This window comes from Montipora capricornis, chromosome 1, assembly GCF_036669925.1.
Source record: "Montipora capricornis isolate CH-2021 chromosome 1, ASM3666992v2, whole genome shotgun sequence".
NCBI lineage: Eukaryota > Metazoa > Cnidaria > Anthozoa > Scleractinia > Acroporidae > Montipora > Montipora capricornis.
In genome coordinates, this window is record NC_090883.1 from 30,772,377 (window position 1) to 30,797,376 (window position 25,000).

Sequence of the window (25,000 nt, forward strand, 5' to 3'; positions counted from 1 at the left end):
TAATACACGTAATTTGGCTGAAATATTACTGAATGTCACCTTCAATCGAAGAAAAAAAAAATTAGCAACTTCATGAAAACAAGAAGATGAAATCCTGGCAGTGATTTGGAGCTCTATTTAAAAGTCTAAATATTCTCAAAACGAATTTGTAAAGCCATCTTTTATTAACCAACTTTAATTTGTCTTAACTAAGTATTACAAAATCTTGCATTCTTGGTGTTAACTGTGGCCCATAATTAGCAACACCAGTTAACTTGCCCACTTGTCTATCAGAACTTGGACAACACTGTCTATGAAAGGACTTCAAAAATTCACATTTATAGGCCGAAAATCAGATCACTTCACTCAGTTATTGCAAGTTAATTTGTTTTTAAGCTTTTTTTTACTTTGCTGAATTCTTCACACAGAGACGTTTTCAGAGTCGGAACAACATGATTTGATATTCGGCCTGAGGGTATTGACTGTAAAGAGAGCCGTAGAAATAAATTTCACGATCAATGTCTTGACGTAGTCCACAAGCCGTCAACGGCATTCGGTACTCAATTCGGTTTTTGGAAAAAAGACGTTTTTTTATACCCAATTATTCCATCAGAGATCAACCCTAGTATTGGAATTGGGCCCACACAAGGACAGAGAAAAACTCTGACAGGGGGGGATTTGAACCCACGACCTTCGGATTAGATCACCGCCGCTCTACCGACTGAGCTACAAGGCCAGAACGGGAGCAGGCCGTGGGTATGTGAGATGTTATTCACAAGGACAAATTCGGCTCGGCCCAAGCCTAGTTTAGATAATCATTAGCTGTTGTCCTTCAGTAGCATTTTGTGGTCCTTTGTTGTGAGGCCAGAGTTTTTGCTCCATCAGAGATCCTTGTGTGGGCCCAATTCCAATACTGGGGGATCTCTGATGGAATAATTGGGTATAAAAACGTCACAGTAGTGTTAGGCCTCACTCGGATCTTGGAATCATTAAAAAACACAAAATGCTACTGAAGGAATCAAACCACAAAATGCTACTGAAGGACAACAGCTAATGATTATCTAAACTAGGCTTGGGCCGAGCCGAATTTGTCCTTGTGAATAACATCTCACATACCCACGGCCTGCTCCCGTTCTGGCCTTGTAGCTCAGTCGGTAGTAGAGCGGCGGTGATCTAATCCGAAGGTCGTGGGTTCAAATCCCACCCTGGTCAGAGAGTTTTTCTCTGTCCTGTGTGGGCCCAATTCCAATACTAGGGTTGATCTCTGATGGATAATTGGGTATAAAAAAAACGTCACAGTAGTGTTAGGCCTCACTCGGACTTGGAATGGACGTGTTGGAAGGTTCAAGCTTTATCATTCTGCCTCGTGCGCTGTTTGTCGTCGACGTGTTGGAAGGTTCAAGCTTTATTTAAAAAAACCCTTCGTCGGTTGCATTTATAAATTACAAGTAAAAGTAATGACATTCCGCGATGACGTTCCATTTCATTTTTTTTCCCATTTCATTTTCCTTTCACCGCTCACCGCCCTGTGAATGAGCGCGTCGCCAATCTATTTTTAGGATCATACCTGATTTTTTTTGCCTTTTTCTTTTTCAACCGCCACTTGATCTGAGAATAAGACCGAATTTTCTTGCTCCAACGGCTTATTACCTTTGTGGTATAAAGGATTAATTAATACGCCTCGATACGCTGGATTTTTCTGTTTAACCAGAGAAAGACGACGTGTTTTGAGTTTTCATGGTAGATGTACTTTAGCGATTTTCGAAAAACACCCAGGACCTAACAAGCCTATAATATGATGAATATTGCTAACACAAATTATTTTTTTAAAATACAAGCTAAAATATTTTCTTATTTTTTACACCTTGAATTTTGATTACAGCGATGTGAAATGGCGAGGGAAAAGTTTGCTTTTCTAAGGCCCTTGCCGCGAGAGAGCATTGTGCAATGTCACGGCATACACGAAAAAAAAAAAAAAAAAATCTTCGGTTCTACACGAAAAAAAAAAAAAAAAAAAATTCGCTGATTCAATCGCTGATTCAAAAAACGGTAAAGTGCTCTCCGTTAAAAAAAACAAGATCTTCAAGTTTGTAAGATGCGCGCCGATAATATTTATATGATTTTTGGAAGGAAGGAGTTTTTTTTTTTTTTTTTAGCACGCGCGCGGCGAGTCTGTGTCCGTAGCGTCACGCAAATTGTTTACGAAATTAAATACGTGTGTCTTCTTATTACAGTAGTTCAGTTATTATGAGACAAATTAACTCCCGAGTTAGGATTTCGAGTTGGATTTTCGAGTTAGGATTTCGAGTCGGTTTTTTGCGAGATGCTCCAGCTGCAACGAATCGCCTTGGCTTTGGTATGTTAACCGTACGCGTGGGAACAGCCATATTTCATTGGCTATATTTTGATTACATTTGTTGACTTTAATATATAGTTCCAGTGGCCACAAATTGTTTAGTCTGTACTCAGCGAAGGTCGAAATTGAATCGATGGAAGAGTACTCTGAAGCCAAGACCTATAAGAGAGTAAGAAGCCAAGACCTAGAACTAAGGAAGAGCAATGTAAATGCTGACTTATTTTTATTCATCAGCGGAAATAATAATTATTGCCAGTCGCACGGAGTTTTTTCCGGGAGTTTTGTTAACATAAACCACGGATAAACGGGCCGGAAACGCGAGAGCAAAGGTTTACAGATGTTAGCTGATATTTGTGCTTCCAGCTCAGAATACCCGAGTACTAGAGTAACACAAGTATTCTTTTTAGAAATCAGCCTTCATGCTGAAACATTACCAGTAAAAGTGAAAAAATGACGTTTAATAACATGAATTTGCTAGTTTACCGAAACTGGAGCCGTCACGCAACGTGTCATCAAAGGTCATATCGAATCGCATTAAATAAAAAGCAAGGAAATCAAAATCCACAGAACAATAGTGGACTTTGTCAGTATGTTATATGTCTGTAAAACCTCCGCCGTTCACAGTAATGATTTCAGCAACAGACAACTATTATCAGTCAATCTTGGCCTTATAACGACGCCACTTCTACACCACACCCAGATCAGAAGCAAACTCGAAACGATCAAACACGATCGAAATGGATTTAAGAGAGGCGTTAACTCCCAAAACTTTTAACAGCCTTAGTTTTGTAGCAGTCTTACTTTGGATTTTTGTTGGTTTGGGCAGCGACTGGGATATTTTCAGAGTTGGAAATCAGTGAACCCAGGTTCGACTTTGGCTGCGTTGTGAAAACCGGCAGCGACAAGGATTTCATCCGAAGAAAGTGCTTCGACCAGTACCAAAAGAAAATCAACAAACTCGGCATTCCTCCCTACGCCTTCATCATTGTTTAATTTCTCCGCGATTTCCATTGTTTCCCTCGTATACTCGCAGTACGTCAAGTCAACAGTTAATAGACTCGAGGGCGGTCACGAAGATGCCGAAGGAGAGCGGAGGAATCCAAGACGAAGGCGTCGGCTTTTCGTCTCGTATTTATCTCAACTTGCCGCAAAATTTGCTCTGGGAATCATTTTCATTGTCTTCCTGGAAACCGACTTTTTATCCCCCGGCACTTTCCCACAGATTTTACCTCGTGTTGAAAAAAAGGTAATGATTCGGGGGATCTATCTACGAACCAGACACAATCAACACTTTACAAATGTTTCAGAGAGCAGAGAGCAGCGAAAGACCTTCTGGATCAATGCTGTGACAGTCGTTAACGGCATTTTCGCATTTTTTGCTTTCGTGGAGATTGTCTGGATCTTATCACGAGCTAAGAAAGGAAGAACTTTTTATGGACAATCGACAGTTTTATGCTGATCATTGAGATCGAACTCGGATCAACAACAGGAAACACCTCCAGGAGAAATACCGTTAACTGAGGTAAACAAGTGGTCCAACCTGCAGTGCAGGAAGCCGTCACTGTCCAAAATGCTCCTTCATCACTGAAAACGGAAAACACTCGAGGAAACACGAGAGCAACTTGAACTGACAGAAGCCATTAAAAAAAATGAAGGATGATTGCTTAAAAATTCACAGAGCAACTCTGATGACTTGAAAGCAACCTTTTCGACGGAAACCAGGCGAAGGCCCAAAACCCAATGATCTAAAAAAAAATGATCAAATTATGTCAATGTGGCAATGCATGAAGGCAGAGCTTTTCATGTCTTTGCGCAAAACAGAAGCGAGAGCTCAAAACTTAAAAAATACCCGCCCGATTTCTAAGGAACTGTGTCTGTACGCCACGCCAGAGACGATCTCATTGACAAACAACACAAGAATGTCTTGTTGTTGTTGGACGTCCTGGCATAGGAAAGACATTGCTAAGCACTAAAATCCTTCGAATGTGGGCATCTGGTGAAGCCTTTAATGGAGATCAGATGACAAAAAAAACATTGTTGTGTGTTCCTCCTGAAATTCAGGCGCTTTACAAGCAATCTATTGCTTAGTCTCTCCGTGAAACTGTTGGCTAAAGCAGAAACAGTTGAGCAGTTGTATGATTCTGTGTGGAATTTTGTTATTACAAAACCCAGCCGAGTTCTTTTTTTATTTTTTTTGACGGAGTCGATGAATTTTCTGCGAAAGAGGATATCGCTGGAAAAGACCACACATGTTACAAGAATGGCTTGGAGGAGAAGATGCCTGTTTCCCGCTTTGTTTAACAAAACTAGCCAGGAGGACAACTTCTTCGTGGTCTAAACATAATCACAACAACAAGACCAACGGCAGTGTGACCTGTGTTGAAGATGTGAACTTTGATAGAAACAGTCGAAATCCTCGGATTTACGTCCGAAAAGGTTGAAGACTATGTCGAAAAGTTTACACAAGGAGTTCGCGACGCAAAAAGACAAAAATTGGGGACACATTAAGTCGAACATGAACCTGTTTTCATTGTGCTACATCCCAGTGAACTGTTTTCTCATTTGTTCTTGTCTTTGGGAAATTATCAGTCTCACTGATACAGCACACACCCTGCCGACCTACAAGAATGACTGATATTTACGCGATGGTTGTAAAGATTTTCTTTTTTAAACACAATCGGCAAAGCAACGCTCAAGGTAATCTCAAAAGATTACATGTACTTGCCGTTTAACAAGCTCCCAAATGATCACAAAGAAATTTTCAAGAGACTGGGAGAAATTGCTTTTGAGGGAGTAAAACAAGGAAGATTGCTCTTTGAGTCAAGCGAAGTCAGTGGTTTGGAAGATTGTGGACTTCTTCACAGATTGCCAGACGCCAAATCCCGTTTTAATGAGCCGCCGAAAGCCCAATATTGCTTTACACATTTGACACTGCAAGAATTCTTCGCTGCAAAAAATGTTGTGGAGTCCTTGAGTAAAAGAGAACTCGAAAAAAACTTTGTGTCAGAAACACACATTAACGATGGTGCATGGCAAATGGTGCTGCAGTTTGTGGCTGGATTACTCGAGCCTGATCCAGAAACAAGAGAGCTCAAACAGCGACATTTTTATCAAACTGCTTCCTATGTCGACTGAGAAGAAAATCGAAAAAACGAATGATTGACTCTTTACCAGAGAGAAAAAAACACTGACCTGTTGGCCAGCTAGAAAAAAAAAACAAACAGCTAGCACTGAACTTATGTAAGTTTTTACGAGATTGATGATGAAAAAAAGCAGCAGGCAAAACAAAAAAACAAAATTAAGCAAATTGGCTTTAACGCCGTAGATTTTAGTTACTGTTCACTCGGGCCTGTTCATAGACAGCTTTATCCGTGCCAGACAAAAATTTTCACAGTCTTATGCCATTTTCACAATGTCTTTCATAGGGAAGATGATATTTCCCACTCGCACAATCTTCAAGCAAAGACAGGCTTACATGTTGCCTGTGGTTATTAAAAAAACTGACTAAAAAATGCAAGTGCAAAATTTCTTGAGGTCTTAATTAGTTTCACACAGTTCTCTTTTCATTGAATTGACAAAGTTTGATCCCCTTTCATTTTTTTATTTTGGTTGTCTTTTGCAGGCAATTGAAACCCCTTAAATAATTAAAAGCCTTGTGTTCTTGCTCATGCTTTCGCTTGGTAACTGTGTTGTGATTACAAAAAGTCAAACTCAACACGGTTTGTAATAAAATCTGTTTGCAGTAAGAGTGTCTGAATCACTGTACCCATCCACGGAAGGGGACGGCATAGTACTAGTCTGTTCAGAACATGATCTTACACCAGGTAAGTTTGAATGAGGAGAAGGATTGAAAGTCTAGAGGTATTTCCCCCATGCCTCATTAAAAGGGTGTTTTTCGCCTTCAAATGTCTCACTGGAGATTGCATTATTGCTACTTCAGCATCACACGGAATAGACCATTTTAAATTCCGCCACAGCTGGCACGGCGATCTAGCAATTGAAATGGAGGCTAATGTGGGCAAAGCTTTTCAAATGCAAATTAATTTTCCCGCATTAGCCCTCCATTGTTATTGCTAGATCCAGTCCAAAACCGTTAGAATACACAAAACTGGCCTCTTGAGTTTGGTTTTTTTGGTGAGAGCATGTTTCCACCACCACCCCACAAAACAAGTTTTCTGGATTAAATGCTATGCATGTGGAATCAATGTTCATTTATTTATAGCTCATACATCAGTTATTATTATCATTATTTCTTTATATGTTCACAAGTGAGCAGCTCAAACCGAGGAAAAACACCCAGTCAAGGATTTTCAAAGGACTCGACAACAGGTTTGACAGTCTTATGTACCTGTACCACAGGGACCAGGGCCAGCTGTTCAGGCCATATGTGCTTACTAGGTGACCACGGCCTTTCAATAACATGATTGGAAGAGCATTGCATGGGCATTGCAGAGGTCTATGAGTCTTGAAATCCCCACTTGAAGCCCCCTGCTCTTTCATGTGTCTGTGAAATGAAGCAATTGCCTAACTTGTCCAGTTAAGGTGGGAAGCATCCACTCTCTGCCTCTCCATCTGCTATTGTATTGACAAAGTCTCGGCCGCGTAACTTGTGGGTTATGAATCAGTGACATTTTCTATGATTTCTGGAGGTTAACCTCTAATTTCACAGTCGAAACTGCAAAAGTAACATTATCAAAGTGCAACCAACCAATTAACTCAAGTTGATTGTAAAGCTAGGGACCATGAAGGTAAGACCAGAGTTTTCTCATTACCAATTTTAAATTATTTGTTGTCTGCTGATTCTGACAAAAATTTGTTTATTATCTTTATTAGTGTCATCATCATCATTTTATGATAAAAATAGCCCTGTTTCGTAAGAATCTTTGGCTGTTTAGATTAACATACCCTTTTCCAATTTAGGGGTGGCAAATGAGTAATTTGAAGAACATAATTAAAAGGCCAGATAAATCAAGCTCTACAGATTTAAAAAGGACCCGAAAAACTAGAATAATCTAAATTGTCCTCGTCGACCGCATTTTTGGAATTACTGCGCAAGGTTTTTGTCAACTTAATTTGTGGTTTTGATCACTCTGAAATTCCTCCTCTCCGCCTGTAATAGATCATTTCCTGTAAGCTACAATGTATTCCCACCTTGAAAGTCTAACAACTTGTGAGAGGATTTGCAGAAAAATGTAAACGTGCGATGAGCATGGAGAATTTAATGGCCTTCCACTAAGAAATGCTTCCCTGTAGCCTCAGGTGAGGCAGTTCTGTGATTTGCTGTGAACTCCAAACACCCTCATCCCGCAATTTTTTAGGGCAGCCTTTTCTTCAGAGAGTCGGCGGGGACCAATTGAAATGGTAAATGATTGAAGAAAACTTTGAAACGGGGGAGAAAATCGACAGCAAAACTAGTTACGTCGAGTAAAGTCGAAAAGGGTTTTCCGAGAAAAGTGGTTCCGAGATAACAAGAGGAAATGTCAACAAGGCAAGTGTACTTATTGAAGAAAACGACAAAATGCTTTTGGACCTTTTGCTCTTCAGTGAGTTCCCTTGTTTTTATATGTTTTTCTTTTTTTTTTTTTACTGGGTTTCTATATTTCATCCCGCATCCTCAGCAGTTTCAGTACATTTTCTATTCGATTCTCTCCAGGTAAATAGATTTATAGCCGTTTCGCCTCTTTCTAATTTTGCAAAAGAAAGCTCTTGACGAATAACGAATCAACTTAGCGTTTGCATGCGAATTTACTTCAGTGTTGGCCAAACGACCGGTTACTTTTTATTCTCACGATAAGGTGGTGGCGTGCTCGAATAGATAACGGTGTCTGACATTTGCAGACTGTAGACTGCAGACTAACCCTAAATCACAATTATTGAAAGCTAACCGTTTTAAAACGGGTTCTTAGACTTAATAATGTTTATCAGCGCTATTTGACAGGGGTGCTTAGACTTAAATACATGTAAGGTTTATCAGTGCTATTAGTATTTGTAGGCAGTCTGCAGTCTGCAAATGTCAGACACCGAATAGATAAAGGTTGTTTTCATAGAGTGAGGAAGATCCTAGTGAGCGAGATACGTTTTCTGCAAATAGTGCTACAAAACAGAAGAACCGGATCCTGGTAAAGGACCTTATAGAAAGCTAAAAAGAGCGAGATTGATATAACGATGAAGGAATATTATATTGGAATATACTTATACTAATACCCGAAATGCCCGCCGAAATGCCTTTGCTAAAAAATCTCACCTTGAAAGAGCGGTTTTCGTATTTTTATTTGTTGACCGCTGTTATAGCGAATTGTTTTTAAATAGGTATCAAAGTTAGCAAGGAAGCCTTAATGAAGAAAAGTCATAGGGCTTTTCTTATTAATTAAGCTTCCTAGATGGCATTCCAAGACGACATTGATACGCTATGATTTGACCTGTAGACTGCTGTTATGGTAAATAACAATAGCGAAACAAAAGAATGTGATTGAAATCAACCACTCAACTGATGAAGACGATAGTGTCGAAATATTTATTCACCGAGCCTGAGGTGAATAATTGTTTTAGTAAAATCATAGGTGGTTATTTGAAAAATATGCATTTTCTTAAAAAAAAAATATATATATATATATCTGTCACCTCGACATAACTTCTTTCGGCCATTTTGAAAGAACCGCTTAGGTGATTATCGTTTAATAATCAACCAATCAGCGCAGAGAATTCTGATTGAATACTGATTGCTCTCAGCTGTCAGAAAATTTTTGGATCAGGTTGCAATATCACTAAAAATGAAGATGACAGGAAAGAGGATGAACATGAATACAAAAATAGGTACAGCAATGTATTTGGCAGTTGTTCATGGTTAACTTTAACCCTCTTGAGAATCACTTTAATCCGGAAAAAACCTATTTCGGATCTGCTTTCAAGAGAATCTGCTCTGAGGGGCTTTCCTCCCTTCATGTAACAAGCCCCTTATGGTATATTACATGTTGGCCGAAGTTGAAAGTGAATTTAACGAACAAGTGACCAATCATATCGGCAACAATTTACACTTTCGGGTTGGTGGTGACGTCAGAGAGAGTCTCATATCTGTGCGTAAAGCTACGTTAGATTAATACGATCAACAAAACGTCCAACTTGTCTCGCGACATTGCTGCTAAACTAGTCGAAAAGCGATGTTACGTCCCACGCACAACCTGTCTCGTAACAGAGATGTGTTAGGGCCGATTTACACGGTACGACTTTGTCGCATGCGACAACGGCTTACGACAGCCCACGACATGATTTACGATGTTGTGTACGTCAGAAAAAATGTCGTAGCATTTAAACATGTTTTAAAACGCTGCGACAATCGTAAGTCATGTCGTAGGCCTGTCGTGAGCTTGTCCCATGCGACAAATCGTATCGTGTAAATCGGCCCTTACAAGTTGCGTGAATTCAGGCCTCTGATTGGCCAACAAGGTCACGCAAGCTTAATTAACCTATGAAAACAAAGATGGCGGTCGCCACTTGGCAGAGGAAACGTACTGCAGCCACGTATGACGTTATCACCTTTCTTGACGAATCAAGAGCGCCAAAAAAGTTGTGTTGGAGTGGTAGAACGGGCAGCATTTTGGAGATTTTGTTGCAGAAGTAGAACTGACCTCTACTTTCTGCAACAGGCTGCAGCAACTTGCAACACCTTTTTTTGTTGCGAGACAGGTTGTACGTCGGATGTAAACCGCGCAACATCGTTTTTTGACTAGTTTCGCAGCAATGCTGCGAGACAAGTTGGACGTTTTTGTTGCTCGTATTACCGTAGAATACTTGGCAGGAGGTGGCCAAACCCAGAAGTATATCAGTCAGCTGGACTGATTTGAGGGGTATTTTTTTCTGTTCCCGATCCGCTACTTTCGAGGTGTCGCGGGTCCAGAGAAAAAACCTCTCTCAAATCAGTCCCGTATATACTACTAAACCCGTCAGTCTTGCAATAATGAGAAGAAAGAGCCATGCAACAAGAAAATTCTTCTCTACGTCCACCATGTTTTTATTTCTTCTGGTTTGGCGCCTAAATTCCCTCCGTAGCCAAACCTTGGCCGGGCCCACTTCTCTGCATTGTGACAATCTAATTTTCACTGACTGGATCGTAAGCGGAATCGGAAAGCTTCCGACTCCTACTCCGATTCTGTCGCTCTTGAAAACTAGCCTTAATTAAAGGTAGAAAAAACTTTTTGTACGAATCGTCAAACGAGGAATGCCTTCGCAACTACAACCCTCCAAAACTAAACGAGAAGAAAATTAACCTCTGGACTACAGGTTGAATGTGTGTTTTTTTTTTTCGCAAAATACTATTTCCAAATGGTCTGGATAGCACAAGTGTTACTAATATTTTTAAAAACAACCACACTTCTGACACTTTTGAGTTTAAAGGCGCTAGGTCACGCAATTTTAGGCAATTTCAGCACTGATCGTATGGTCATAGAATTAACTAAAATATCAAAATAACTGTTCAAAACAATAGAAGAACTGTATCAAAACACAGGGAAGCCAAGAAGGAACATGGATGGACAAGACTGGAGAGGATTGAAATGGATTGAATTTGGGTAAATTTGAAAAACATCGGCCCACCTTTTTTCAAATTTATACCAGTCTATATCAAAATGTCATTTACACAGCTGGAAAATCATTCTCAGTTGTTATGTGGGCGTGATTTTGCAAATGAAAGACTCTTGCTCTGCCAATTTGACGTTTAGAGCTCCTAATTAACAAAATTAAACAAAACTACCTAAAATAGCGTGACCTAGCCCCTTTAAGGAACATGTTTCGATGTTTCAAACATCATCTTAGCCATAGTGAGTGTAACATTACAAATTTACAAGATAATTCGTATATATATATATATAACTATCAATACAATGACTCTTTGTAGATTAAATGTTCGTTATAAGTAGGTAAAATTCAAACGAACCAACAATATTACAGAGAACACAACTGACATAACGGTAAAAGTTTAAAAGTGCAATGCTACTTCTTTCTATATATCAACTCAAAATCAAGGAGAGCTTCCATATTAAGCGCTTGAAACCCGAACTCAACAAGCAAGTTTGATCATGTCAGTTTAGCATTACACTTTTAAACTTTTACCGTTATGTCAGTTGTGTTCTCTATAATATTGTTGGTTCGTTTGAATTTTACCTACTTGTAACGAACATTTAATCTACAAAGAATCATTGTATTGATAATTATATATATATATATATATATATATATATATATATATATATATGCAAAACAAGTGATGTTCAAACAATCCCGGGTCAGATACGCCAGTGTTTACATGAAGAAATTGAAGAAATTTCAACCCTTCCAGCCGGGTCAGGGGGGCTGACCCGGTTTGACTACTGTTTTCATGTAAACGCGTATAAACATTTGACTGCAAAAGGGTTACCCGCCGCGGTGATTCAACCCGGGGTAAAAAGTAACCGGGCTCGTGTAAAGAGGCCCTTAAACCGTACACTTTGAAGGAAGCCACCTTCTCGTTCCTCGCGGGAATTACTTGACGGGTAGGAAACATGACCGTCTTTGCGGCATGACCGTCACTAGAACGTTAGCGCATGGCGTGGGTCTCAAACATTTGGAAATTATAATTAGAGATTCCTTTAACATTACGAAGATAACGTGGAAAGAGATTCCTGTTTTCCTACGGAGATAGCAATATTGTCTCAAGTCAAGTCAAGTGTTGGACTTAACCCGTCTATTGCCACGAATGAAATGTTCATTCTCCTAACTAGCACCATAGAGTTCTTTGTTGGGTAGTTATGAGAATTTAGTGTTATATCAAGATCACCCTTCTTAAGCTGATAATAATCTTTATTCTCAATGCCTGTCTGACCGACAATTAATTGAAATTGTGAAGAGAATTTACATAACGATCACTCTTGAGAGTCAAATGGTCAACAAAATATCAGTGGCGCAAAGGCAAAGCCTGCAACTGTTCTATTCTCTCTGCCGTACTCAGTGTTAATATAGGATAGTTGCTAACAGAAAATAATCTACATGTAGGATTGGGCCTTAAAATAATGGGGAAAAAATCATCTTGTTTTGGTTTTTTTTTCTGTCACAGACATTACAGCTTAATTCTGTTTTTCACTTCTCCTGCTATAATTTATGCAGATGACGAAGATGTTCACTGTCAGTCTCGGCACGCTTTTTTTAAAAAGGCTATTAACAATATTACCGCAATCGTGAGTCAGGATTAACCTTTGTATTACTTTGGGGAATAAAAGTTGTGGTGGTGTTTCCAGAAATTATATTGTTAACGCGCATTTTAATATGAACCTAAAAAAGGTTTTACGTCACGTCGGACAGGATGCTCCTTTCCGTAAAATTGCGAGGCCAACATACACAGGGAGTTTCGAGGAATTAGTTTGCCATATTAAAAAAAGAATATAAAAGATTAAATAAGGAATGAAGAAAGCGAGAAAAAAAAAGGAAGACAACAGAATTACTTCATAATCTCCATTGTCACAAGAAAATGTGAGCGGTAGTTTTTTCGATAAGTTTTATTTCCGTATTGGTTCTGTCCGGTCTATGGCCTTGTGTTTTCTGTATTACAGTATGAAAAAAAAGTTAGTTAAAACGTCTGTACTTAAGCGCTTAACCTGTTTTCATACACTGTAATACCATAAAAAAAGAATAATTTTCTCGGTTGAAACCGAAATTATGAGTAGGCGTTTCAAAGTTTATTTGCGTCAATTTATTCTGTAACGTACAGATGGCTGAGCGAAAACAACATTTACTGTTTTCTGATTGGTTCATGGAACAATAGATGATCGACAATTTCCGACAACAAATAAACATCCGGGGATTCGATCTCACTTTACTGTTTGATGGCTGATCGTGGATGGCCACGGTGAATTTTATGATGGCAGTGTGTTTGAATTTTTGACCGCTGGAACTTTTTACACATCGAAATCTCATGGAATCCCATGGATTCGAAAAGCCTGAAGTATATTGTCCTCTTGTTTTTCGTAAATCTTGATTATGGACATCCAAGAGATTCGTTGGTGGTCGGTAAGTGTGTTCTTTACATGCAGATCGATCAAGGATTCTCTAATACTCTTGATCGCGATCCCCAAATTCACCTTTGTCTTCTTTAAATCTACAGAATGTCGCTTTCGGAGAGATTGTGATAAAGGGGAATACTGCGATGAATGTAAGTTCAAATTTGTTCATGAGTTACATAAATTCAGAGGAGAATCGAAACTTGGCGTCTAATTTTCCACTCTTTGATTTTTGATACCGCGCGCGTCTTCTTTATTCAAATCTGTTGACCAATTTTGCGGTTCTTAGTTGAAGTTTTTGTACTTTCATGACAACATGAAGATTTTCCCTAGCCTATAAATTGTTAAAGCCTTCTCATCTTCCTTCTGATACTTCCTCTTTAACAGTGAAAACAATTTTAGCGTCGAGTGATACTTCGATTTTTAAATTATCTTAGATTTATTCCGTTCTGTACGAGTGATTTGAATGTGCTTCGCGCCTATTGAAATTGAATTATTTTTAGTACTTTCTCATTCAAATCGACGTAGAGCTACTATTTTGGTGTCGATTTGCTTGATAGTTAAATTTTTAGGTTTGGTCAGTTCTACTTATTGAAAGATATCCTGAAAGCTGTTAGCTTGAAATGTCTTATCTTTGGTAAATACCCTTTGGGGGAACAGTTGTTCAAAACATTTGCATTTTACATATGCTTGTAGGTTTGTGCCGAATACATTTGAATATCTTTGTAAAGATGCGCTTTTCGTCCTAATTGTTTTGTACAAAAATGTGTAGCTTTCAGTTTGAAAAGATTTTAAATAGATCGACGCGTTGATGCTAATGTTTTGGATTTTCTTTATTGAATTAAACCGAAATGGTTCCTCTGGGTATGGCAAATTTGGACCATCTCCCTTCAAGTGAAGCGCAATTCACTATAAATTTATCAACTGCTTTTTATGTATCACTTGGAGGTGCATAGCACAAAAATTAAACGTATTTCCTGTTGTTTTTGATCACTCCTACTATATAAGGGTCAAGTTTTAGAAGAGTTGTTAAAATTCTTAGTAAAAGCCCTTGCTGGACAGCTGAAACTTTGGGCGGCATTGGGACTGAAATCTTGTTACTATCGCAAGAATTTCAGCACTTTTGTGAAATATAAACTTGTATTGGAAAACTTTATGGAAACTTTGGTGCTGCATTTTTGGGTGATCGAAGCATGGATATTTTATGAAATTAATTAATCTAACCCATGTTCGGTGATTAGGAAAGATGGCATTTTAATGGCAAGCATAAGAAGCTACCCAAGAACCAGCTTCCTCATCTCCAGCCATCGAGGCTGAAGGCTTTGTTTAGGAAAAATAGTTGTTGAAAATTGCTGGCATGTGACATGTGTTCTGAAAGTGAGGCTTGTGTTTCATTCAGGGTGAAAAATTTCATGTGTGATTATCCCCTAAAAGTGGACGACTAAAACCAAGAGAATGCCATAGTGTTTATCCTTATTTAGCCGTAAACTCTACTTGAAATGATTCAGTCTGGGTAGACAACCCTTGTAAGTTGTATACTTGGACTGAAATTTGTTGTGTTTGGGTGTGTATAATCACAGTTTTTTTGAATATCATGGCAAGATTTAAGCACAGGAATGGATGTGCTGTTCCATGTTCGAAATGACATATTAATTATCCGGTAAAAATATTTATTCCGTGTTTTAATGTTGGTTTAGCGATAAAAGCAAAATCCAATCCTTATGACTCCATTTTAAACTGCCCTTGTTTACCTAGGAGCCTTGATGTAACCTTCAGGATTTTTATTGGCTTCTTATTTGCACACTTAAAAATACATATCATTGGCTGATTTAACTCAATAAAGGGTACTGTTTTTGGGAAAGAATAAATTTAATAAAGGCCATTGTTTTTGGTTTCTCTTAAAAAAACCTGATAATCAAACTTAACTCTGCATTAGTAATTCTCTTAATTTTTTCATACGGGCTAGGTGACATTGGATGTTTCATCGGCATTTCCTAATCTCTGTTTTGTTTTCATCTTAACTTGCTGTCCAACTGTATTTTAAAAATCCTCTCTTGGGGCAACTTATCTGAAAATCTGGATTCTTCCAGCATACTTGTTTGTATACGTTGTGGTTTTAATTATTTTTGCTAGTCATATTTGTTTTTACCAATATTTTTCATTAATCAAAAATATACTAAGAAAATATAGTTTAGTGAGAAATAAGATTTGATGTGGTTGGAATTTTTTCTTCACATCAAAAAAACAATATTATTTAGCCACAATATTTAGATAAACCAAAATTGTGAGCTCACACTAGTGCTGTCTGATGTTTGCAAGAGATCTAAACCTTTAAAATTAGTTTAACCATGTGTGAAAAAGGGAATTTGACACAGTAATTAAGGAGGATGCCGTTGTGTTGTTTTGCTTATTGAAAAGTGACTGTAGATGATTCATCTTGTCTCATGATCTTTTCTGACTACTTTTGAATAGATACAAATAGTTATTAGACTGCTTTGCCGGTAATTTATACTTATTATGAGTTCCTTTGATGTGTACAATAATTTTTTTATCTCAATGAAGCATCCACATCTTACTTATTAAATAATCATCCGATGCTATTATTGTGGTTTGATATTATCTTCAATCCTGCTGTCTTTCCTTCATTCACTACCTTGTCTTTCAAATGTGTTTTAATATTACGTAAAAGATGCAAAAAAGAAATATGTATTATTTTTAAAAAGTTATTTTCACCTTTTTCCCCATGTAATGATGAACAATACTGTTCACAAAAACAGGTAAATGTTAACTGCTTATTTCATTGCTGAAATGAGTAAGTAATGGACCAAAAATATAACTGACCTAAACAGTAATAATAATAATAATTATTATTATTGTTATGATACTGTAAGTGGTTTTGTCTCTCTTCACATCCGCAAATGTAAATATAATTAGGTGATCACCTCCAAGTTTACCATTTGTGTGGTATACATGTACATGTTATAATTAACAATTATTCCATGAGCGCATGATGGATATGAGATGATACAATACATGATACAACGTTGTGGTGCTGATCCTTCTGATAAGAGCATCAATTGGAAGCGCTGAAACTGGTTCCAGCCTCCTTAAAAGATAATGAATGTTATGTCACTTGTTTGATCCCACAGATACGCAGTTGTGTAGAAGGGAAGTGATCAGGCAGTCTGGTAAGATCTTTGTTGATGGGATTATTGATGGCACTTGATTTGGAAAGTTCAGTTTCCGGTGCAGTTAAAACTTTGCTTATTAAACCTTCTGTGAAAAGCACTACTTGTTAAGCGTCCTTGGCTTGTAAATGAGTGGTGCCAGTGTGACATGTTTTTTTTGCCAATGCCATGTAAACAAGTTTAATGATAATCAACCCTTTGCCTGATAAGAAGGCCACTTCTTCTCTGTCTTACATCAAACTATTTTCCTCAATAATGGGGAACCCCTCTAACCTTCTTACTGGTGATGTCCCCTCTGAGCCTTTGCCTCTTAAGGTGGCCACATAAGATTTTACTCTGTTTAAACTCGTCACCAATTGATGAGCTTGGGAACTGGTGCCTTAAATGTTAGCAGATGCAGCAGGGAGGTATCCATGGCAACCTCGCAAGCAGGAACCACCCCATCAGAAACCGCTAACGAACACCGTCGGACTGAAACCAGTCCAGTGGAAATACATGTACTTACCTAACCAAATACTTACCTCCTAAGATTGGGAAGGAAGGGTGGGGCTAATGAATCTGCAAGGTTTCGCACACAAAGGCACTGATCCACAACAATCGCTTAATGCAAAGCTATACTTGAAAGCCACTGTGAATTCCGGGGGCACCTCGCAGATCATGTGCAAGAATGGGCCAGACCGCTGGCAGCATTGGCTCAAGGTTAACCTTGCCTAAATTGCATTTAGCCACATTCGAAACTTTTCAGTGGGGAACCACTGAGGGGCAACCGGGTTTATTATGTATACCGACCAATCTCATCTTGAACCAGTCAGAGTTTTTTTTCCTCGCTCTCTTTGTACAGTTACCTTTAGGAGTTACGAGAGTTTTGTTTGTCTTTGCAGACTACCGAACTTACAGCAGAGATGGAGGAGACGGCCACAAAAGGACCACCACCAATGACTTGTACTTAAACCAAGATTACTATCAACGAGGGTATGACATTAGGGATGGCTCTTCATCTGGTCAGGCTGATAGCTCTGAGTGGTTTGTGAACAAGGATGAACCCATGGAAGAGTATGAGCATTTAAGGCCCTTTTTACCAGTTGATGTTCCTAGTGACAATGAGAGAAGAGGTGAAAAGGGTGGACCTTTACCACCATCTAGTGCTGAAAATTGGGATAAAATAAATGCAAAACATGGACAGCGTAGTCAAGAACATGATCAAGATCATTATGAGAGTATCATGAAGGATTATGAAAATTTAAACTCAGAGAACATATACGACGAGGAGAGGATTCTAGTCATAGAATTACACATGGTGTTAATGATCAACAGGATTCCTTGCAAAATTCAAATTATATTTTAGATAATGACATTAAAAATGAAGATTCGCATCGGTTTAGAGACTCTGTGAATGAAAATGTAGACTTGTCGCATAAGAAGAGTGAGGTACTTAATGCTGATCGTGGAGTGGTATCCTCCTTAAACGGCAATAAGGGGGTACCACCAATTCCTTTCTCTCGTGAGACAGCACCTGACCCCAGCGATAAATTTGGTTTCCAAGGAAATCATCTGCAAACAGAAAAGCAAGCTGCAGGGCAAAGATCAGTGGACATAAAAGCAGGAGAGGGGAAGGTAATGGTAAAAGGAAAAGTAAAACCAGTAAAGGCTGATATCGACCAGGGACCCAACCCCGAGAAAACATACAAACGTGTTGAGGACTTCTTCCAGAGTCAGCGGGAGAGTTCCATTGTTGAAGTGCCATCTGCTGTTAAGAAGGAAGAGGCCTCAAAGCTGTTCAAAGAAAACTTTATTCCTGTAAAGGATGCCAGGGATGAGGTTGACAAAAAACAAGGTGGGAGTAATGAGTATTAAATTGCTTCATGAGTATTAAATCTGCTTCACCTCAGTGGAAGAGGACATCATTATTGTGGCTTGTTAAGACTTTGTAATGCTAAATTTAGAATAATTATTATCAAATTAGGGTTTCCACTGTCATCTGTCACTGAAGCTGATCAGCTGGATCCCTTGTGATTGTCAGATTTTTATTCTCTCTGCTGTTGTCCATGCAAATATGAATGATTACAATAATATTGACAAGTGCTTAACAATATCACCACTTTGCCATCGATCCCATTTCCTTTCCTCTTCTTGCATGTAAACAGTGATGGTTCATAATACTATAATATTAAACAATAGGTTGTATTTAGGTGTTTTAGGATTTGTAATTTTGTTTCCTTTCTTTGTTTTCCTTGGGCCCGCCTTGATTAGCTTGTTAGCTACCTGTGGATCTCAAGTTGTCTTCCTCCTTTTGCTGTTGTTGATAAAGTTGTTGTTGTTGTTATTGTTTGTTTTTCCTTCCCCTTCTTTCCACTGATTTTATTAGTGAGATGGGTGCCTCCTTTCTTCCCCTTCTGCATTGTGTCACATGGCTTAGGGTTTCCAGGATTTGGCAGTAGGAGAGCAGTCTCCTTTGAGAAGCTGGCTACCAATGGTGGAAGCTCCTTGATATTTTGTGCACCCAACCGAAATTCAAGTATCCTTTTTTTTTTTGCATTTCAGAAGACATTGATTCACCAGAGGAAGGAAATATCAAGCTTTCTTTAAACAAAAAGTAAGAAAGTTTGTTTCTGTGCTAACATACTTAACATAAACCATGTACATAATTTGGTATTGATCTGGATTCTTATTGGTGCACTCTAAATTCTACACAGCGTAACTGCAATTGAGGCCAAAATACTCGCTGCTGCTCTGCAGAATGCGCTTTGGAACAATGCTCCATCCCCCATGTTTACTGTGACAAAGTAAGCTAACACAAAAACTTTAATGTCTAAAAGCTACTGTAAGGGATAATAATAATTATTATTGTTTTAAGGAATTCATTCAAAGGGTTAAGAGTCAAAATTTTCAATGACTTTGGTTTTTTTTTTTTCTGGATTTTGGCCATTTTTTTGCATTGAATGGCATATTCTATGCAAGAGAATGACAAGGTGTAATCTAGAGTATGGAAGTAAAAGAATTACTACCATTTGCGTCCATCCTTGAAGCATGACAAATTTTGTGCAAAGTTTCACTTTTCAAGCGTTAACGGTTTGTCCTGTTATGTATCACTTTTGACCAATGAAACGTTGGCGGTTATGTTGTGAAATTGACAACGTTTTTGACGACATACTTGCATGTTTTGCTCACATTCTCTCAAAGTTTTCAGGTTTTTCGTGAGAGCGTTCGGGTTTTGCATGACCGCCCTAATAACGTCTCTGCTTCTTTTGCAATGGAAACAAAAACATTCAAAGTGAACAAGTTTGGAATGAGGTAAATTACCGTCCAGGAGTCGCTTGAGATCAAGATTTTAAATGCTCCTTGAAACACGGAAGAGCGTGTGTGCGCAGAATGCCCTAGACGCAGAAATATTTCCTCAATCTTTCCTATTTTGCTTCGGTTTCATGTTTTTTTTTTCTGGTAGTTGCTGAAGCATGTATCTCTTCTTGGTAAAGTATACCAATTAAATTCCATATTCTGTGTCTTTGGAAACTCAAGGGAGATAGATATCTATAACTCCTCTCTTCAAACTTGAAGAGCATGTGAACAAATGTATGCCATCAAAAACATGGTCAATTTCAAAACATAACCGCCAACAATTCATAGGTCAAAAGTGACACACGACCGGACAAACCGTTAACGTTTGAAAAGTAAAACTTCAGGCAAAATTTGTCACGCTTCAGTATTGCTTGGTGTTGCTTCTCATTGCCCTAATTTTAGTATTAGTTTATTAAGCAATTTGCACTTCAATTCACTGGTCCCTAGTTGAAACTTTGAAAAATGTTGCAAAAAAATAAGCATGAAAGTCGTGTAGGGTGTTTTTACCTCAGTGGAGCCCATCAGTGGTATTCCTAAGATATAATTGCATTTATGTGCAATGACATGAAATGAATTAGCATTTAAATCACTCTGATGGTTTTTGCGAATGGTGGACCAAAAAGAAAAATCAGTCTTTATGCAGAATCACCAGGCATGTCCCTTTCCAGAATCAGATGTACAGCACCCTGTATGCCTGACGAAAACTTATTCATCGATAAATTTAGTATGTCACCAACCATTTACATGCACTTCTCTGAATATATACATGTGTGGAAAAAACGTTTTTTTGATGTGTGCAAAAGGATGTTTGCTAATTAAGTGAAGGAAATATGTGTTCAAACTTAAGGGGCCATCAAATATTTTTAAGTGATTCTCATTACAGAGAAAATATTAGTTACATTCAGTAAGTCAAACATAGTTATTTCTCAAAGTAAGGTTTTCATTTTTCATAATACGTTTACTTTAAAGAAACTTGGTTAAACAAAGACCTCAGTGTATGAAACAATAAATTATTTTCTTGTATTACAAAGCTAAGGTAAACACCGTGGTAAAATTGCTCAAACAGTTTGTTAAATTAATATTAACCCATTGACACCCGGGGGTTCTCCATTGACAAGTAAAATCGTCTGGCGTTAGACAGAGTAAAATGCTAAGTCTGGCCAGTTTAGGCCGGTTTGGATGTGAAAGGGTTAAGTAGTTTGTTTTGAAGGCACAAATGTGCATGAAATGAAGTTAAAATAAAAGCTCCCCATTTCAGTCTGTGGTCGCTCATACTGTAACCATTTTTGTCTACAGAATTCGAAACTCTAATGTCAAGCTCAGGATGGCACAGACAAAATACACCCTTGAGAAACCTGGTGATGTAGCAAAAAGGATTGAAAAAGGTACTCATCATGTTTCCTGAAAGAAATTGGGGGTGATTGTAAAGAGCTTTGTTTGTAAATATACTGAGAGCTAATATTCCCCAGTACGGTCCTGAGTGAGTGAGGTTAGTAAGTTGTTTATTATATGGCATTATTTATTTGAGCGAATGTTTGTAATCTTTGTCTTCCACCAGCGAACTGTGAACATTAAGCTTTTACATGTAAAAGTAAATTCCACTTGCTATAATTCTTGTACTGTTGTCAGTAATGAAAAATTAAATTCCGCTTTAAGAACTTTTTTGTTTTGCTCAACTTGAATTTCCAGGGAGAGAGAAAAATACAGAAATGGACCAGTTCCATGCTATTGGTCCGTCCTATGAAATCCCAACCGAAAACTAGCCAATCAGAGTGGTCATGATTTAGCCTGAGAATTGCTTGCGATATAATAAGAATTGATAACAGACTGGTTGTGCAATACAGGCTGTCAACTTTTGACCAGTTATGGCAACTGCAGACAGACTGCTTGGTTGAGCAGCAAACTGCCGTGTGAGAGGTTGTGGGTTCAGAGATTCAGGGTTCCTTAATAATTGAGGAAAAAGTTACATTGCATTACGTTACATTTTTGGGGACGATTGGGAATGTACAGGAAACCTTTGAAGTACTGCTGTGTTTGACTTCACAAAATTCATTTGCAGAGCCAAGTGTGAAGGATGATGTTATGCGGGACAGTGGTTTAGAGATCAAAGCAGCTGATTTCGAAGAAGCACCCGTAAGTGAAATAATTATTGTTCATGGCATTGAGTTATCTACAAGTGTTTGTAAATAAAGTATAGCCACATCTTTTTAGTGTTTTTTTTTCTCATGCATGTGGCAAGAGAAGTGTTGTTGAATTCCCACTGCATCAATGTGGAACATCAGCATGTGAAAACATGATCTGAAAATACTCTCGAATGCATTTTTCCGAATTTCTCTTGTTTATGAGCAGACTGGACATTAATGTGTTGAGCATGTGGACTGTGTTAATATTAATTTGGGGCACTTGTAACTTGACTTAATTCTGACAATCATTGTTCTTAAGGTGTAATTACTTCATAGCCTGAAATGTGGTATGGTTTGGTAGAAAACAATAACTTTTTGTTATCCTTGTACTAATGCAATATAGGGTCTAACAAAAGCCCATGTCAGTGGTCCAATAATTGGATTGTTTGACCATGTGTGAACCGTGTGTGTGAAAGATAAAACAACTCCTAGGATTCTCCCTCTTCCGTCTTACCAAAATGTTCCTTTTCAGGAAGGACAGATTTCAATGTTAGTCAATGCTTAGGAACATCCATAAATTATGCAGTCTCCATTGAGCACATCTGCATGAATTAATTAATAATTAATTCAACATGAAGTTTTCATCTGTTGAAATATTTAATTATGCATTATAAGAAAGGTTTTCTTTGAGTGAAGAGCTTCTGCTAACCATACATGTAGATGAAATCTTGGTTCTAGATAGAACATTTTTGTGAGTACTTGAATGGGTTTCATTATCTCTTAACTTTGATAAAGCAAGGTAAAATGTATGGAAGTGATAAACAGAACAAAGTTTATTTGATGTGTGGACATTAATTTTCTTTTCAGTCTATTCACAATGCTTATTTGTTTCATCCAAAATAATTTCTGTTTTTTGAGCTTCGATTCATTGATAAAAAAAATTTAGCTTGCGTGGAAATGATTTTGTTTTTGAGTAACAGATTTATTCACCATCAGTTTGCCCTTGTGAAATTTCTGTCATCTTATGAAGGGTATTTTGGGGTTTTTTTTGCATTATGTACATTTGTAAACCAATAGGTTTATATCATATCTTGTAAATTTCTTTTCTTCATACTCTTCCACCAATTTTCTTTTTTGCTTCTTTAGTTTCTGTTTCTTTTTGGTCATGGTATTCTTGAGTCTACACCAAATCACAAATTTGACCTGATTATTTCCAATGTTTTCTCTCATACTTTCCTTAATTAATTCACCTAAGATTTTCTTTTTGGCTCTTTTCAGCTATTTATTGTCAGTGACCTTTACGTTAAAGCGTTGTACATCATTATTGGGCAAAACATTTTTGTTTGCTTTTTTCCCTAAACTCTGATAGCTTAAACACATACCATGATGGCTACCTATTTAATCCATCCTCAAATTTGAGGACTGCTTTACAGTAGGTTTTGTGGAATTTCACTTCCTCTTGCTTTAATGTCAAATCAAACTTGTCCCATTTTGTTTCCCTACTGCTGGCGTGAAAGGAATTGACAGAGGGGCAAAATAAAACTATTGTTTGAAATTTGAAGCTATTTTGAATGAAAGGGGCAATAACCGAACACTGGTGCAAGGAAGGAAGTTTTGGAGTTTGGTTTGCAAAATAATGCTCAGTTGCTTAATTACCTCAAGGTTTTTGAATAAAATTTCACGTCAGTACTTTTTGAACGCAGTATTACTTCCTGTCACATTTTTGCTAATGAGTTCATTTAATTCTTTTGTTCACTTGAAGGGCAAAAAGCAACCCAACAGATCTGTGGAAACCCAGCATCCCAAGTACTTTCTCTTAACTGTCATTGTTGTAGGCTGTGTTACAGGGGTTGTTTTGACTGCAGTTGCAATTTACCTCATGATGCGAAGGTGTGTAGTTTGCCTTTGAGGTGGGGCGTTACAAACCAGGGGCCTGTTTCTTGAAAGTCCCGAAAACTTTGCTGGCCCAAAAAGCCATTTGTGAACCTGCCAACCGCTTGTCCAGGAAAGCTGATCTTTTAAGATGTTTTCGAGGAAACAAAAAGCTAAATGACTGTGAAGTTTGACGACTTAAATCCGTTCTTGCTCTCCGTTCTTGAGATACAGCGGGGATAGTGACACCCGAAAATAGCCAGTTACAAAGTTTCGGGACTTTCAAGAAACGGGCCCCTTGCCCGGGGTTGCTTGAAGCATGGCTAGCGCTAACCAGCGTTAAATACCATGGAAACGAATAGGCTTTGATACCTCTTGACCAACTGTTAGTGCTAACCAAGCTTTGAGCAACTGGTCCCTGGTCATTAGCATACCCTGTAACCCTACGCTACCAGCGACAAAGGCCATAAGCCCCACCCATGAGTGTACCTTTTAGACTTAGAAGACTAAACCATGAAAAAAGAGTTGCAAGTTACACACTTCAAGGTCATTTGCTTCTGATGTGCTTTATTGGTAACCAATATAGGCCAGGATGGTGACCAACCCATTCTCAAATGATTATGTTAAAAGGCTACCAGTATACCAGGGGTTCAATCAAATTTGAAGTTTAATTGCATCTGGTTTGAGAAGAGCAAGGCTGCTGCCTAAGAAAATTTTAAAGGGGCCCTCAGAGCTAAACGTTGAGAACTTAGGAGCCCAACATACGAAGTGAAAGGTGTTGCTGTGAAAAGTTAAGGCGCCCAGAGCTATTCTTTGGGAGCCCCAGGCTACCGGGCTCCTGTTAGGCAACAACCTTGGAAGAGTACCCAAAATTGTCATTGTCAAAATGAATTTTAATCTCAGGTTTGAAATAATTTGTCTTAAATTACTTAAATTTCGAGAAAAAGGTAAGCAACGGCCTTGGCAGGCCCTCACAACTGAGTAGACTTGCCACTCATTTTTCAAAGATAATGGATGAATAATATTTGTAAAAAGCTTTAAAATACAAAGCAATGTATGACGTTTTTTCTGAAATTGAAACTTAATTATCTCTGAAAAATGCATGGTTACCCCAAATTATCT

General features: G+C 38.2%; 1 protein-coding gene across 1 annotated transcript in view; it reads left to right on the top strand.

Moving 5' to 3' along the window:
- The first annotated feature begins 5,050 nt into the window (after positions 1–5,050).
- LOC138014258 (receptor-type tyrosine-protein phosphatase N2-like) overlaps positions 5,051–25,000 on the top strand; it is a 36,773-nt gene continuing 16,823 nt past the window's right edge. The window contains exons 1-10 of the mRNA XM_068861303.1: positions 5,051–5,360; positions 6,079–6,159; positions 16,509–16,547; positions 17,429–17,659; positions 17,788–18,381; positions 19,089–19,140; positions 19,241–19,330; positions 21,180–21,268; positions 21,943–22,016; positions 23,769–23,896. Of these exons, the coding sequence (XP_068717404.1) occupies positions 5,051–5,360; positions 6,079–6,159; positions 16,509–16,547; positions 17,429–17,659; positions 17,788–18,381; positions 19,089–19,140; positions 19,241–19,330; positions 21,180–21,268; positions 21,943–22,016; positions 23,769–23,896 (1,688 nt within the window). The remainder of the gene's footprint in view (positions 5,361–6,078; positions 6,160–16,508; positions 16,548–17,428; positions 17,660–17,787; positions 18,382–19,088; positions 19,141–19,240; positions 19,331–21,179; positions 21,269–21,942; positions 22,017–23,768; positions 23,897–25,000) is intronic.